The 18,140-nt window shown below is 40.4% G+C and overlaps 1 protein-coding gene across 1 annotated transcript; it reads left to right on the top strand.

Annotated features, from left to right (window-relative positions):
• Nucleotides 1-126: 126 nt before the first annotated feature.
• Nucleotides 127-15,477, top strand: LOC137255864 (uncharacterized). The gene is made up of 11 exons (XM_067793441.1): nt 127-291; nt 901-937; nt 1,295-1,376; nt 2,324-2,449; nt 2,822-5,052; nt 7,338-7,482; nt 8,304-8,450; nt 9,537-9,704; nt 12,508-12,630; nt 13,632-13,791; nt 14,862-15,477. Exons 1-11 carry the CDS (start codon nt 273-275, stop codon nt 15,332-15,334), a joined length of 3,711 nt encoding a protein of 1,236 aa, XP_067649542.1. The 5' UTR covers nt 127-272; the 3' UTR covers nt 15,335-15,477.
• Nucleotides 15,478-18,140: the final 2,663 nt, after the last annotated feature.

Genomic DNA, 18,140 nt, shown 5'->3' with positions numbered 1-18,140 from the left:
TAGATGCATATTCCATACAGATTTGTAGCAATAATAATTTGACAATAATTTTATAAATAGCAAAAAGGAATAAGTATATTTATTTGGGACTTTCTAAAATGTCATTATGATTCGAATCCGAATAGTATTTCCAAGCAAACTTTTGTTTTCAGGAAGAGTTACTTCCCTTGATGTTTACAAAACATGGCTTCCGAAACAAGAGGAACTGAGTGGGGCAGTTTCAAAAACAATCAAAAGCAACATATTGATTGAGTCTGCGAATACTGATACACATGGCTTCGCTTCATTTAGGTATGAGTTCCAAATGAAATGGAGCGTTTCCTTTTCAATCACTGACTGGGTTAGGTGTCTCATTTCTCTCCGTTGGCGTCTATTTGGCGTTGCAACATGCATGCAGTAGATAAACTAATAGTTCGTGCCACACTGCTTGTCTTGTACCTGCCTTTGCTCCTCTGTGAATCTCTAAATTCAGGGTAAAGTTAGGAATATCATTATCATGTTAAATAGTGTATATCTTGGTTAGAACATGTTCACATGTGCCATACCGGAGTTCCGTCAGTACCCCTCTCTTTTTACATAGCATGTCCACCTTCCCCGGCGTAATATTCCAACACTGAAATAAATTCATTGATTGTTTATTTATGCTTGTTCTTTTTTATCGAATGTATATTTAGGGTCAGGTATGCATGTCAGTTTGTAATTTTGGCTTTTGATTGGGATCTTGGTAGGGGCGGAACTCTTACTGGCCAGTTTGACTTTTTTATGTGGCCATTTTGACTAGGGTCAGTGTGGCCATTTTGACCTGTTCACTGTTCACTCACCATGGTGTACCTTGCTGATATTAGTGATAAATTGTTTGTTAGTGTAGAAAATCATAGTCGGTTATCTTTAAATTTGCAGCTGCTGTGATTCGTCCATGCTTTGGAAATTCTGACTGGTAAGGCATGTTTCACAGCATTCATTTTCTTTACACGAGTTAGATTTGTTCTTCAGTAAGCCATGTTTGTCTGAGGAGGCAACTAATGGGATCAGGTGGTTAGACTTGCTGTCTTGGCTGACATGTCATCACACCCCAATTGCATAGTAGGATGCTCATGCTGTTGATATATGGACTGTCAGGTTGAGACTCGATTATTAGCATTAAACAACAATCAGTTCAATAATCTTTACACCTCATACAATAATGCATATCATTTGAAACAAATACATGTATACAAATAATTTTATTTGTAGCATTGCAATTCCTTATCGTTTACTTTGACTTTCTGAGTTTCAAAGTTATGTGTACTTTCAGTGTGAAGTGTGTTGTCAGCGAACATGGTGACACAGTGTATGTCAAAGATGTCTCTCTACTTCTGCAGCTACTGGACATAGAGGTATGTATCATGCTGGAATCATTGACAACATTTGTTAATGTGTCAGTACACAGATTTAACAATGGACCCACATTTAGGTCAAAATGTGCAAAATGAATATCAGATCTTCATGATCAATACAAAGATTGTTGCTCATTCTGTCAACCACCAGTTTGTCTGCTTGAGACTGCTGTCCTCTAGCATTGCTGTTTGCAGGCTTTAATCATTTTTCATTCTAGCTGCTTCCAGTTCGTTCTCAGGACCAAAGTTAAGTCACTCATAAGTTTATCAAGTTTGAGAAGCAGGGTAAAAGAGTAGAATGTACATTCTTGCTGATTCTCTCAGTGATGTGTAGATAACTGGTCATGACATTAACCAATTACCCAACGGTTTATCTGAACGTGGCTCAACTGTGTACAATCTATCATGATATAAATCTAAAGATACCACTCACTCATTTCGCCATTTACTAACTCACTCATCCACTCATTAATGGTTCGGCTCACTGACATGGTTTACACATGTCATCGTATCCCACCTGCAAAGATTAATGCTCAAGCCGTTGATCACTGGATAATGGATTGTCTAGTCCAGACTCAATTATTCACAGACTGCCACTGTATACCTGGAATATCAATGAGTGGTGCCTCAAACAACAATCCAACCCACACATCAGTACACTCTTTCACCTCTTCACCATGTTCACTCACCAACTAACATTTCCAATCATTCGTTTCCTTTCTCAGTCAGTCTCTCACTCATTTCTGCACTTATATCCACCCTCACCCCGCACACACACACACGCACTCATTTGTACCTCCCTTTCTCTTTCAACCACTCAGTTTGTCAGTCAGTCTCTCGTTCACTCATTCCTTCACACACTTCCTGCCTTGCATTATTTCTTGACCGATTTAATCAGTCAACCAACCAGTCAATCAATCAGTCAACCAGTCAATCTTCTGTTTCAGCATCCCATTGGTCAGCTGCTGGTTGCTGCGTGTCAGTCTCACAGTCATCGCTATGGGTCTGGGGTGAAGTCTCTCCTCGTTCTACATGGTCTTCTGACAGAAGCATATCAATCTCTATGTGAACAGGTGATCAGCACACAGTTTAGCCGGCCAGAAAAATTGTCCCCAATCTGCATGGACATGAATCTGTTATTACAGAAAATGTCCACTTTCAATAACATATCTTATATATGGGCAAATTCAAACAAGTTACACTAGTTTTCTGTCACAATATCAAATTCATGTAACTTTTATATTATACTCAAATGATTAGGGATGTATAATATTTTAGTTATGACTTTCACCCCTTCCAGGACACAGTCTGGCTTCAGTTGGAAAATGTTGACACGAACCTTTGGTGTATTTTAACTTGGAAATAACATATACAGCAACACGAATATCATTCATTATCTCGGTGCTGCACTGAAACAATCATAAATTTTACAAATTGTTTTTCAGGGTATTCCCTCAGTGGCTGTGATTACCCTGATGAGAGAGTCTCTGTCTGACTCCATGTGTATACTGTCAGGTCTCCAGATACCACTGACTGACCACCTGCATGCTACCAGACATAACCACCCCCACACAGACAGCACTTTGTTCAGAGCACTTCCTGCTAAATCTGATGATTTTAAAGAAGTGATTATGTCACACTCTGAAAAGAGAATCGATAAGGACGATAGGACATTTGTCAAGTATGGAAGTGATATCAAGGACTTGGGAGAAACTGAGTTGATTCATTTGAAGATGAAGGAAGTCCACGAGGATGAGGATTATATTGGGTGTTTTCTTCATGATTTAGTTCCAAGTAAGGAAAAGAAGAATGAGGAGGCTCAAGCTGGTCTTACAATTAATGATGTGTGTATAAAAGTCAGAGATGAAATCCAATTGACCAGCAGGTTATCTGATGCAGACCAACATGATTCAGACTTTGATGACTGTTTTGAAGATCAGCCTTCTAAACACCCAAGTGTGACTGTGTGTGAAGATCGTGTGGAGGCATCTCCATATGATACTGGTAAACTAGATGCTTGTTTTTCTCAAGGAATTGCTGAAATAGAACCTACACATGTTGAAGGGTTTGTAAGTTTGAATGACAGATACTCTGAAGGAACTGATCAAAAGACTTCCGACAGGACTGCTGATTGCAGCATGCTTATATCTTCTCAGAATCATTCTGTCACAGAAGTGGTTGAGGATGATTTTGATTCTTGTTTTGAAGATCGTGAATTGGATAATAAAGTATCAACTGATACAGCTGTCACAGACTGCACTACTGAGAGGACTGACTGCACTACTGAGAGGACTGACTGCACTACTGAGAGGACTGACTGCACTACTGAGAGGACTGACTGCACTACTGAGAAGATAGAAGCAGATATCAAATCTTTGAATTCATTGTTGAAAAGAATTAAGTCAACTAAAACTGATAGCACAAATGTTTTTCTTAGTAGTCGCCATTTCAAACAGCAAGCAGTCTCAGATGCAGAGAGTAGTGATGGTGCAAGTGATGTGCTTGTACAACCAACAGACAAACTTTCAGGAATGGATGTGCACAAAGAATCTTATGGTAAACAAGGTGATGATATCATGCCAGTTACAAAGAAATTGAAGAATAAATTTCAGTCAGAGCTAGAAAGACTGAATAATATGGTACAAAAAGTGAAAAGCTGCCAACAGAAGTTTTCTGAGACCCATCTTCAAACAGCGTGCTCTGGTTCAGTTGCACAACACAGTGTAACTTCATTATCTGCTGAAACAAAAATGCTAGATTTGGTCAATCTTAAAAAATCTCAGAAACGTGTACTGAATTCAAGTCGCTATTTCAAGACAGTAGAGTCCACACTGGCAAGGATGACAATGGAGTGTGCTGATGCCAAATCTGACAGGAAGACACATTACAAGGTAGCAAGTTCTGCTCCAGAAGGGTATGACTTTGAACTCAGTCTACAAAAGAAATTGTCTCAAAAGGGAAAGGAAGGGATAAGAAACTCCTCTCCTTACAGACAACATTTTAAGGCATTCAACGATGTCAGTGTGACATGGGATTTGGGAGACAGAAATTTGCAAGATGAAAACAGGGCAAGTAATACAACAGATGTAGAAGGACAAACTGATGGTGTTCAGAGTAGGGACCAAGTGTGTTCAGTGAATCATTCTGATCAGTTGATCAAGGGGATTAAAGAGGTCAGTTCAGATGATGTCCAATCTTCACAAAGTGTTCATGCGGAAGTGATGACGCTCTCCTCTGGACAGGTTTTGTTTGAAGGTGCTGATGATGTTTCTGGGAAGGGATTAGAATCGTTACAGCAGGCTTCAGGTATGATCATGCTTCATCAGTCGTTAGGGTCAGACACATCCACACCTCATCCCTCTGAAACAAGAGATGGATCAGGAAGGATGAAGCTGGAGGCTGGTCTGTTGTCCGCTACTTGTACAACTCACCACAGACATATGGATGAACTATCCCAAATCCCAGCCCTCTCTGACAACAACAGTGTCAGCACTGTGAGATGTTGGGAGAGGACTTTGCCTTCTGGTGAGACACACTTCCCTTTGGACTCGGATGTTCCTCTTTCAGCCATGTGTTGGTGTGAGGTGGCAGACGGTCTGAGTCATGGCTGCCCAGAGATGATGAAGTTGGTGGTACAAGCTGCAGCATCACAGATGGCAATGACGAGTAAGCATGTGTAAGTTTCTTATCAAGACTGTCCAAATAATGAAAGTGTGGTCATGGTCACTGCATGTTAAGTGGGAAACCAAATCTAAGGTTATGTGTAGTGTAAAGAATCACTCCAGTGTTACAGGGCTGAACAAATCCACTCGTCCGCTCGTATTTACGAGTGGTACCTCATGTCGGGCAAGTTAAAAATACAAACTACTCGTCCTATCGGGCGAGTACCGTTTTTTTGCTGTGAAATAAAGCATATAACGTCTTCAATTTATTAAACAAAGTATTTTACAAGCCATTTAAGAATCGAAAACGTGCATTGATCTACAACAGCGTACTAATATTGATCGTCTCGCTTATGCCAATAATAAATCAATAACAGTGTTAAATACATAAGGAGGGGAGGTAATTCTACTATTGATATTGTCGTGGATGTAAGGGGCTTGTTGCAAGCATTAAGAAACGCCAGCATGGACATTCGAAAGTATGTGGGAGGGGCAGGAGATGGGGAAAAGAAAACGGAAGAAAAACAAATTCAACAAAGAAAGCTAAGTCAAAAGAAATATGACAGAGAAAAACGAAAACGTTTCGTACAACCAACGTGGTTTAAGGAATTTAAGTGGGCGAAATTTAGCGAGTCGGAAGATGAATTATTTTGTATTCCATGCCGAAAATACCCCAAACTGTCAGATCCAAAATGTGGACTTGTGATAGGTCTTAGAGGTAAATTTAGGAGGGAGACACTGAAATTCCACAACAAAAGTAGGAAGCACATTCAGTGTTGTGAACATGAGAAAGTCGTTGAAAATCCACAAACAGCACAACACACTAAGTCAATGCAGAAAGTTGACGAAAGAAAGCAGCATGATCTATAACAAGCTTTTTACAACAGCTTATTATGTTGCCATGGAAGGGGAACCTTTTTCAAAATTTGCGAGTTTTTGCCAATTATTTTTAATTTACATCTGCTCTAGTTTTATGTTGGTTCAATCCCATTGTCACAACAGTGATGTAATTTCATGACAATTGAAAACCAGTTACCTCACACATCTGTTGTCATTTTTAATACTTGAACGTCCATTTGGATCCTAGCCAGAAGGTATAGAATAATGTTTGTTCACTGACTATATAAAAGACAATAACACAATCTATAGGAATCAATATCTTTTATTCAAGAAAACACATCATGATCATGGTGAGATTGCAGATTATTTCAGTTAAAAAGTAGGACGAGTGAAAACCTTGCAGGACGAGTACAAAAAAAGAGTACTCGCCCTGCAGGGTGACTGAAGTTTTCAAAATTTGTTCAGCCCTGTGTTATGGTTGGGACAGTAAGACCTGAGAATGGAGGGTAGGGAGAAGTAAGTCTGAGAGTGCATAGTGCTAAAGGTATTACTTTTCTCCATCTGATGGTCAAGGTCTTACTTTCCCAACTATAACCAAGAAGGAGGAAACCATCAATGATGGATAATTAGGTGATCATTTAAGTTACATTTGTGACATCATTCCATTGTCTACAAGCTCCATTAGTTTTCAGGAATGGATCGGTGTCTACGAGTTTCAAATTAAAGACTTCTTTTTTTGTCATTTTGACATCTAATATTGATAACAGAAATATTTCCAATCCTTGAATGTAATTTTGGTAGAGTAATATCCGAGTAACTCCCCATTCCTAATCAATAATGTGCAATGGCCCCTCTGGGGATTTGGCTCCATTATTTTTTAAGGAATGGAGAGTTATTTGCACATAACTCTCTACGTATTGAAGCTAAGTAACAGTAACTGAAGCACTAGTAAAATCAGGTCAAACTATAAATAGATTATCTTAGATAATTCAACCCCAGCATCTTTGCCAGCTGAGTGAAGGTGATCATATACTTTAACATAGGCTTAGGATTGACGTAGCATTAGAACTGCTTTGCCCAAGTGAATGCTGATGTTTTTATCCATATGTAGGGTGCTCAAAAGTCTAAATATTCACACTCACACAGACTCACCATTAGACTCTATCAAAAAATTGTCCCAGAGAAATATTTCCCACTAACCTTGGAATTCATGATTTCTATGCAACACCTTCTCCCTGATCCTGAACTGAACCAGTTACCCATTTGTTTAAGCTTCAGTGTAAATGGTCACAGTGAGCAGTCATTGAGACTATACGTGACAAAAGTAACACAATCTGGTCATATATACTTCTGCTTTCTAAGAAAGGATATGACATATTCCAATGTGGTTCCAGAGGTGTTTGTATACTATAATCTCCTGTGTGGTTCTGTAAGTGCATGTATTGTATACTGTTTGTAGGTTGAATCTGAAGCTTCTTCACACCTGCGCTGTGGGTGGCACTCCTGTCAGACACACAGGTGTGGTGCCAGGTCTGGTGGTGAGGTGTGACTCACACACACTCTCACATGTCCTCTCATACAAAGACAAATGCTGGAATGTTCTGGTACGTCTTTATACATGTAAATCAACATCATGTCATTATAAAGACATTTTTTTATCTTCATCATCAAATATGCGTGAAAGCATTTAATCAAGGGGTTTGATTTTCGCACCAAGCAATATTGGTTTAATGTTTCTGCAAATCCACCAAAGTAGGCCTTACAGCTTAGAAAAATTCTTGTACTTGTGTTTCGGGTGAATGATATTACTGATTTTGGTTTTATTTTGTTTATTCAGTGTTTTAGTTGCTGATTAAATATGTTGTTGCAGGTGTTATTTTTGTGAATTTTTATGTAAGAATTGACTTAAAAAATGAAGAATCCACTGTTAAGTAATAGAGTACAAATATACTGAGGGGTCAGCTTTATGTGCAGACTCTTTCAGTGTTGTCACAAACCCTAGTGTGCGTTACACAAACCTGTGCACTTAAAAACAAACAGGAATCCGTAGATGACCAGATGGTGGCTACACAGATATGTGCAAACACATAGTTGCTGGTGCAGCAACATACAGTAAACTTGGATGAAGTAAAGTGACTATGTGTCCCAGTCCACCCAGCTGTGAATGGGTACCTCGTAAGGAGGGGAAAGCCATATTCACTTGGTACGCCTAGTAGGCTGCAAGAGTTGTATACTCCCTAGGAAGTTCAGATTGAACTGGTGAACTGGATATTGGCATTATACAAATGACTTGTATGAAGTAACAAAAAGATTTCAGTCAGTTCTAAAATGAACTCTAGCACTGTAATGAGAAGCTACATTGAATCAATGATACTCATTTAGCATTGCATTAGGATATGAAGACAGCTTATCTATTTGTCAACAGCTGTTGAATGGGGACCTGAATGGCAAGTTCCGTCACAAGGGGTACAAGGATGCCGTGAAGGGTAGCTATGTGGGTGGTGTAGAGTCTGTCGGACATCTCAGTAGACAAGATCAGTGGCTACAGCACTGTGTGGAGAGACTGACCGAGGTATGTACAAGGGGAGGGGTGTGGGTAGTGTAGAGTCCCTGGGACATCTCAGTGGACTGGACCAGTGGCTACAGCACTGTGTGAAGAGATTGACTGAGATATATATAATTTGAAAGTTGATTTCGAAATATATTATACCAAAATGTGTAGTGATGACTTACATCTTGTTGACCACTATTTGCTATTGGTTCCTTCAAAATAAAATGGAAGCTTTTCAAACATTGGACATCAAGGATATAGTTAGGCTGACAAACATTACACTCCACTGTCCATGACACAATGCATCCTGTCTGTCAACAACACAGTGTATCCTGTCTGTTGATGACACACTGTATCCTGTCTGCCCACGACACAATGTATCCTGTCTGTCCATGACACATTATCTTACCTCACACATGAATGTCGTTTTCTGATTGGCTAAGCACTCTTCTATTATTTTCAATGTACCCCACTTACAGGAGATGTATTATTTGTAGTGTACACCGCTAGGAATTCCGAACTCTTCTGGTGCTTCATGGTAATACTTCTTTGTCTCGAGTAACATTGAATCACACTTCAGGCATGGAAATAACCGATGTTTTGTGATTGAAAATCGATGGCAGGGAGATCACTCTAAATCTGAATACCTTGTGTTGTCTGCAAATGGCGATTCGCCTCGCATGTAACAGAAGTGCTTCAACCCGTTCAGAATAAAAATTCAGGTGTTCGGTAAGATAAATACGTTGTTCACTGGTTGCGAGGGGTCCATGGGCTCATTTACCCCTGAGGTTGGTTGGTAACATAAACAAACATCAAGGGTAAATGAGCCCATGGACCCCTCGCGACCAGTGAACAGGTTTTAAAGTACCCTGTCTCTCCATGACACAATATATCCTGTCTGTCCACAGCACAATGTGTACTGTCTGTCTCTAACAGAAGATATCCTGTATGCCCACAACACAAGGTATCCTGTCTGTCCACTGTACAATGTATCCTGTCTGCCCACAACACAATGTATCCTGTCCGTCCACAACATTATTTATCCTATCTGCCCATGACACAATGTATCCTGTATCTCTACAACACAATGTATCCCTTGTGTTTCAGCTGTCAGTTGGCTTAGTCCTTGTGAAGGGCCTTGTGGACGAGAGAGTGACGGACACTCTGACCGCTAGTGGTGTGGTCACAATTCACAGTGTTCCCTTCCGAGTACTGGAAGCCCTGAGAGAGGCAACGGCCACAGAGCTGTGTGTGTATGTCACAGAGGCCAGTAAGGTAGGAGCACTGACGAACAATCTAACATGAAAAATCTTTCTTCAGCTACCTTACTACTAGGCTGTACCAGTGCATCGGACTATTGATGAATGGCAATTATTGAGTCTCCAATAGCAATTAATCAATGGTATAGATGAAAAATGGTCGAGATACCAGCAAGACTTTGTCTAGATCTCAGAAAGACACCTCAGTCACTGGACACCGGCCTCTTCATGCAACGGTTCACCACTCATATGATGAACCTAATGGATCATCATTTTGAAGAGGAACAGAAATGTCAGTCAGCAGCTACAACTACAGTTGCCCTTTGTGACGGTTCATCGGCTGTATTTGGTCTGTCGGATGAAGAGGAGGCATCATATGCATGCTCCCATTCACGGAAATCATTGCTGTCAGCTGTATCCAATATGGATGTTGTTCCTTCCATTGACTCGCTGAAAACTCGCACTCATGGATCCCAAAATGTTCACTGTCTACATACCCTGTTCGTCAGATATGCAGTAATTGTTCATTGTTATCATTGGATACAGACTCATGTAGAAGGGAGTGAAAGCACATCATGGAATGGTAGTCATTCCAGGTCACACCTATAAGATGAGTAACAAAGACATCAGCACACTGACGTTTCCTCCAGCCTGGAAACTTTGTCTACAACCTTTCAGATGGTGACTAAGTATCAGCAACAAAGCATCCTGGCTTTCAGCGTTTGTCAATTCCGTCTTCATCATATGGAGCCCTTTATGAAAATGCCTGAACCAGATGAATCATACAAGCTCATCAATGAGACTCGCAACAGATCCTACAAAGTGGAAGACATCTCAGTGTTACTCCAACAAGTCAAACCTCTCCGAGGTCCAGACAGCAAGAGACATGAAGTACAATGCTGATAGCGGCAAGGGCTCTTTTCGCTGATCAAGTGGAGGAAACAGGCACTCCCATGGAACAGGACATCCTGACAGGGGCGCTAAAGGATGAAAGCGCTGAAGATCAGGTTCAAAACAACTGGAGGCTTCCACCCCCAGCCGTTCCTGTACAACCTTCAACACTCCTGGAAGAATTGGGGACTTCTCAACAACAATTACATCATGAGCATCCTACAAGACGGCGATAAGATCCCACTACAGGCAACACCATCGCTCACAAAAGACCTGTGTACATCAGGGATCGGAAAAACAAACTAGCCGATGCCATGTTGTCTCTACTAGAGAAAGATATAGTCAAAAAACTACACCTCGATCATTTAGCACCAGGATTCTATTCCCCAATGTTTCTGGTACCCAAGAAAAACTTCAAAGAAAAGTATCGACTTTGATACAGCATGAAGGAGTTCAACATGGATTATCTACTGAAACTAGAATGGTTCAACTGCAGCATCTCATCCGTCCAGTGGATTATCTAGCCAGCATCAGTCTGCAGGATGCCAAACAGCACATTCAGATACATCCAGACTTCAGGAAATCTCGGCGTTTCCTATTAACGGTCAGCACTAGCAATGGACAGTTCTACCGTTTGGAATGTCTTTGGCCCTGCAGCTATTTCCTCGGGCATAAGCCATTAGTCACCTACCTACATCGCCTTTCACCTGGATGACGACATTCAAGCTGATCATGAGACAAGTCAACTCGGACTACCGACTGAGTTAGACTTCCCCCTCAGGCTACTAACTGAACTTGGATAGCTTGTGAATCTAATGAAATCAGAATTAGAGCCGCAGCAAGATCTTAAATTCCTCAGGATTCGATTCATCCGCATCGTTGTCCCAGAGGATTGGTGGACCAAAATTCAAGCCATGAGAGAACAAGCTCTACCCTCTATGTTACCACTACAACAGTGGTAATGTCTATGCTGCTCACATCAGCACAAGATTTGACCAGACGAGGACATCTACAACTATACCCATTTACAAAGATTCCTAATTCAGCTCCTCATCACAGTCGATCGGATAGCTCTGTCGGACAACTCGAGGCCACATCTAATATGGTGGACTCACTGATCGAATGTCTAGACAGGGACTTATTTGTTAGAAAAAACATCTCTACGTAGGTGCATCACTACAAGGTTAGGGTGCTCACCTGAACAGCGAGGTCTGGATGAGAAATGAACCCATTCAGCATATCAACCATCTGGAGATGAAAACTGTAATCAACGCAGTACATTGGTCAACAGGACTGAGGAACAAACTGCTGATGGTTCATAAAGACAACTTCACATTGCATTCTACAGTAACAAGCAAGGATCAACATGACCTCACACACAGCTGAACTTTCAACTCTTCGACATTGTCGACAACTTGAATCCAATAATTCTCGTGTCTTTCTTATGAAATTCGGAGAGGATGGCAAGCATGGCTGGTCCTGTGACCATAATGTCGGGAAAGTGAGGCTTCCAGTGGGTGAGTGTATTGTATGTCCTCTTCAATTAGAAGGGAACTTCAAGGGATTTCAAGTGTTCTACAATCTTTGCATAGAGGGTGGAGATAAGCATTATAAATAGAGTCAGGACAAAATATCAAATAAAATTCAGAAAATTACAAGTTGGTTGCAATAGACTATCGCCATGGGAATTGTTGTTTTCCTCTCAATAGTCACCCCTGTGCACTACCCCTATTGGTTTTTTATTTTTTTATTTTTGCAGAGCAGAGCCTAGATTTTCAAAGCACTTTTAGCACTAAGATAGTCGTAAGTTCATCTTAATGTATGGCACTTTGGACTATCTTAGTGCTACGAGAGTTTCAAAAATCTAGACTGATCATTTTTATCATTTTTCCAGAGTTCAAATGGTCAAGTGTGTTTCTTTGTTTCAGAGTCATGTATGCGAGAGTGTGCATGTTCGATCATACTTCCCATCCTGGTGTGACCATCTCAGTAGCCACGACCCACAGGCAGCTCACATTGTGTTAGACACTGCCAAGGCAACTGCATTACAGGTAACCATGGTGATGGACAATACTATATTATCATTATAGGATGTTTATATAGCACACATATTCATGCACCTAGTGCTTGCTCAAGGCGCTGGTATATGGTTCCTTCGATCATTGGATGTCAGTGTCAACGTCAAATGGTATTATCAATTTCAACTCCCCAATTCACATTTGGGTGAACTGGGACACATGCACGTTGCTGTACCCGGAACAAGGTGTAGGCACGTATTTGTGTGGCCACCATCTGGTCATATACCAATAGATTTGTGGGTTCTTTTAAGTGTACAGGGTTGTGTACTGTACACTATGGGTTGTGACAACACTGAAAGAGTTTGCACACAATGCTGACCCAAGGTCTTCACACCTGGTCAAAGGTGGGCACGATCCTGTCATCTCAATCTCGCTGGATCACTAGCCTGGCACTTTAACCAGCTCGCCCACCACACCCCCGACTATAAAGAATGATACAGGTGAATATCGATATCACAATGCATGCAGCTATATTCCATCTGTATGACAGTGGCCTTTAAATAGTTGAGTCTAGACCAGACAATACAGTGATTGACGTTGTGAACCACAGTCTATGCTATCAGGTCACACTGACACACTTGGAATAAATCTTTATGAATGATCCATGATATATATTGCATATGCATGCAGTTAAAGAGCCCCTCAATCTATTTTCAAGTGAATATGCTCTGCAATGAGACCTGCCTTTTTTGTAGGAGATTATATATTCATGATTTCCGACTGTCAGGGTTAAATAACCAGATATTGGTCTTGTTTTGAAGTGAGCAAATCTGCAGATGGTGAGTTTTAATAATGGAAACTTGTTTCATTTTACCAAAGACACACATATCTCTTTGATTTTACTTTTAAAAAAGGCTGATACTGAAAATGTCCCATATGCTGATTTATTGATAAGCATGAATGGGAAACTCAAATTTCTGCATATTGAAATGAATTGGCTATTGTGTATCTGACACAACGCTTAATTTCTGCAGACAATCGTGTTGTGTCACCCAAGTTCTCATGCCAATGACATTCAGGAACAGGAAGTAGATCTGTGTAGCCACAGACTTGCTAACGCTTTGCATGATGGGATGGTACTGCCTGGAGGTGGAGAGGCCGAGAAATTCTGTGCAGACTACCTCCAAAAAAGATGTGAGTGAATGCAGTTCTGTATATTCCAGCATTATGGTGAATAAAGCATGTAGCATGCTATATTTGACCGAATTGCACAGGATAATGTGTGCATCATTAGCGGCATCAATCACATCATGTTTCGGGTCTTGGGAGTACCTTGGCAGCATTTGTAAAATTTTTTATATTCATCCATACTGTTTTGCTGTGTTTTTTATTGTGAAATTTGGAATGCCTTTATTTTGCATTTTTTGTCATTTCTGTAATGATTTACACTATAACCAATCAGTATAAAATATACATATACGCACAGTCAGTGCCAAACATGCTTGAGGCTGCTAGCCTGTTTGGCATTTTAAAAGATGCTATTTGATGATCATAAAGAATTTTGACATACAGAAAATGAAATCCACAAATTCTTTGTTTACTGAACATAACACCTAACAGTTTAGTGTTATCACATATGACTGTTCATGGTAGGACTAGTGGATGAAGTACCTTTTCATATACGATAAAGAAGTTGCCATCCACATATTCACCTATATCTTCATCAACTTGTAAGTGCCTCTCAAGAATGTAATAGCTTTTGTTGTACTTACATTTCTTCATGGCAAGTTCTACTATTCCTTTTTCCTTTGTGATAAAAGAAAGTTTAGATGAGAACCTTCTGCTTTAGTTCTACACCTATGATCCCTTGAGGTACCTGAGGCAGTGGGGTAGCCTAGTGGTTAAAGTGTTTGCTTGTCATGCCAAAAACCAGGTTTCGATTCCCCACGTGGGTACAATGTGTTAAGCCCATTTCCGGTATCCCTCACTGTGATATTGCAGGTATATTTTTAAAAGCAATTTAAAACCAAACAATAATCACTCACTCACTCACTCACTCACTCACTCACTCACTCACTCACTCACACTCGCTCACTCGCTCACTCGCTCACTCTTGTGGAATCTAACAGGGGCTGGAGAGATAATAAGCATCATATATTATTTCAGTTTGTATTGATGGAGAGTACTTGTGTAATAATCCAATACTGAAGTATATTCAGATTCACTTATTTCAGTGTTGGTACTTAAATTATTATCTCTTTCAGGCAGCAAGACTGACAAGGTCACCTCTGATCTTGACCTTTACAGACCTGTGGTAACGGAGGCAATGGCTGATATTTTTCACAAAATGGGCAAATTGGTTACCAACAACTGTGCTCAACCCCAACATACTGAATCTCCTGAGGATCACAGAATGTTGGGCAGTTCATCTCTGGACAGAACTTACCAGTTGTGTAATCCACCACATACAAATGGTCCTTCACAGCAACACAGTAAAACAAACAAACACGATTCATCATTCTACTCACCACTGTGTGATGTGCAGGGGATCTCTTGTAAGAACAGACACGGAAAAAGATCTCTTTCATTTGACAATTACAATTCTAAGATGGCTGCCTGGTCTGCAGCTATGGATGCTGTTGCTATGGTAACCCAGACAGATGTTCACGTTGTGACAGGAGTATCATCTGATGAAGATGGGAGATGTGGAATCTTTCTGAATGGCATAACTTTGTAAAATAAATAAAAATGTTTGTGTTGTTCTTCATGTTTTTGATACATTTTGACTGAATGTTATGTGACAGAATGGGGTATAATGTCATTAGCATCATTTCTGATGAGGACAAACAAATTATTAAACAAATGATCTAGGAATGAAAATTTGTTTTTAATCTTTTGTTTTTTAAGACCTGTTTATCAGTAACAGAGCTTAATGGCTAAATGTCACTAAAATCAAGGGGAAAGATGTCTGTGAAAAAAATGTGACAGTGTCTCTTCTATGGGTGTGTCAGTATCTGCTGATAAATCCAATGGCCATTCAAGTTGGATTTTTTAATGCAAGAATGATCTGTTTGATAGCACTGTAGTTATGCTTATAAATGTCACTAAATTGGTGAATATCTCAAGAGGCGCTTTTCCTCCAGTATAAAGTGACTGGACTCGGTGCATGCCAGGATAGCATGACATGACTGGTTTCGTTTAATTCCTGTCCCGGTAAAACCAAATGACATTTCAAGATAGTACATGTTGTTACCTTGCCTGCTGTTCTATGAGATAAATCAAATACTGACTTAGCAGACTGTGTGATGTATTCATGTTGAACTGTACCACACGTAACAAAAAGCAAAGGAGACTGTAGGTTAATAATACACGAGGCTCAATCTGGTCATTTTGTTTTGGTTTTTAATGTGGTTTGTGTCCTTTTCAAACTAGGGTGCCCTTTTCCGTAGAAACTTCACCCTGCCCTTTTTGTGGTCTGGAGGAAACATTATTATATACAGCATTAGACTCTCTTTCCTGTTTGCATTGCCCTATCATGGGATGTGGGTGAGTTTTGAACAATTTCTGCTGACACTTGATGAAGACTGACAGGCATTTCGGGCTGACTATCAACCGATCATCCCTGGTAAGAGATCCCTGATCTCAAAATTGCTTTCTGTGAAATTCTTAATAATACTTCTTGCTGAAACATTGCTTAATGCAAATACTCATCCATCGATTATCACCCAGGGGAATATCACTCTTTGTACTTATTTAGAAATATGTACTTATTTAGAAACGTACTTCTTTAGAAATGTACTATAGAATGTTAGGTAATGACTACTACAGTGTACACGTAGAAATCATGGTTTATACATGACAGCACTGTGTTTATGAAACAGTGAGTTAGACAGGGGTGTTAATTTCCTCTCTCAAAAGTGTGGATCCAGAGGCCAAGCATCTTGTTCAAACACATACATGTGTCTCTCACCACCCACAAACATGTAAACCAATAACTCCAGTACGTAAATGTGCTTCACTTTCTGCAATATTGAGTCAACTTGATGTGTTGTAAATATGGATACTTGGGTCCAGAGTCCAGTGACTGACATCATGAACATCAGTCAAGGAAATTGGGATACCATAACAGGCACTGTCCATGTCAGTGAGCCTGATCACCTGATCCCTTGAGTAGCTTTTTAGGACAAGCATGGGTTGCTGAAGAACTTCAGGGTCTGTCTTAGTGTGTTGTTCACATTAAAAAGTAAATGATCAAGGATTACTGTCAGACTGCCTCATTGGTGTCTACTGGGCTGGCAACATAAAAGGGAAACTGGGACAGTGAGAATCAGTCTATGTATGTGAATGTGCATGTACAATCATATGGTTAAATATACAGAATGTGTGCATTTCATTTGGTGTAAGTTCATACACCCAAAGCAAACGCGACTCTTTTTTGGGAATTTTTCATGTCTGAGTGAGTGAATTAAGTTTTACGCCGCTTTTAGCAATATTCCAGCAATATCGCGGCGGGGGACACCAGAAAATGGGCTTCACACATTGTAACCATGTGGGGAATCGAACCTGGGTCTTCGGCGTGACGAGCGAAGGCCTTAACCACTAAGCTACCTCACCGCCCCTTTTCATGTCTGAGGTATTTTATTTTTCAATAAAAAATTTAGCTGTTTCAGGGGTGTAGCATTTCCATTATTAAAGTAATCGGTGTATTTCATGCAATTTTGATTGCCGGATTGCCTGAAAACACTTATGGGCTGACTGTTTTGCGGATACCAATGGAACTTCATAATGTCACATAAGAAATACAAACAGGCATTTGGCTTGCACTGAGGTTAAAAATCTGATGGGAAATGGTCGCAACCGTGTGTGTGCCATACTCTCGGAATCAGGGCCTAGATTTTTGAAGCTCACTTAGCGCTAAGATAGTCGTAAGTGTCATACATTAACTTACGACTATCTTAACGCTAAGAGAGCTTCGAAAATCTAGGCCCAGCTTATGCACATACTATCCATATAGCTTTGGCTCATTCTCCTTCAACAGCAATGAAAAGATTTGTGGTTATCGCCTACACACACACGCACCCACGAACATGTATATTGATTTGAAAGTAGATTGAATATAACTTGAAACTATTGTAGCTCATATATCATTCTACTTACGTGTGGTAAATTGGACATGTTGCTAGAACTTCTGTCCTGCCTTACGGCGAAGCATGCGTGGTCGCACCTTAGGCAAGTAAGTTTGTTCAAAAGTACCCCAGTTCGCGAAGCAGAAAAAGGATGCCCGTTGGGATAAGATAGATGACCACACTAGACCCTAGTTTTATACCACCGCAATATTCCAGCTATATGGCGGCGGTCTGTAAATAATCGAGTCAGGTCCAGGCAATCCATTGATCAAGAGCAGGAGCATCGATCTGTGCAATTGGGAACCAATGCCATCTGTCCATCAAGTCAGCGAGCCTGCATGACCACCCGGTTCCGTTAGTTCCTCTTACGACAAGCACAGTCGCCTTTCATGAGAAGCATGGGTTGTTGAACGCATA

This window comes from Haliotis asinina, chromosome 11 (genome assembly GCF_037392515.1).
Source record: "Haliotis asinina isolate JCU_RB_2024 chromosome 11, JCU_Hal_asi_v2, whole genome shotgun sequence".
In the NCBI taxonomy this organism is placed as follows: domain Eukaryota; kingdom Metazoa; phylum Mollusca; class Gastropoda; order Lepetellida; family Haliotidae; genus Haliotis; species Haliotis asinina.
The sequence above is the reverse complement of the archived record's forward strand: the minus strand, read 5'-3'. Positions and strand labels throughout refer to the sequence as shown.

Bases quoted from the DNA above. Each gene is read 5' to 3' on its own strand.
- LOC137255864 (XM_067793441.1), top strand. The intron at 2,450-2,821 runs GTGATCAGCACA...ATTGTTTTTCAG, and splicing joins ATCAATCTCTATGTGAACAG to GGTATTCCCTCAGTGGCTGT. The intron at 9,705-12,507 runs GTAGGAGCACTG...TCTTTGTTTCAG, and splicing joins ATGTCACAGAGGCCAGTAAG to AGTCATGTATGCGAGAGTGT.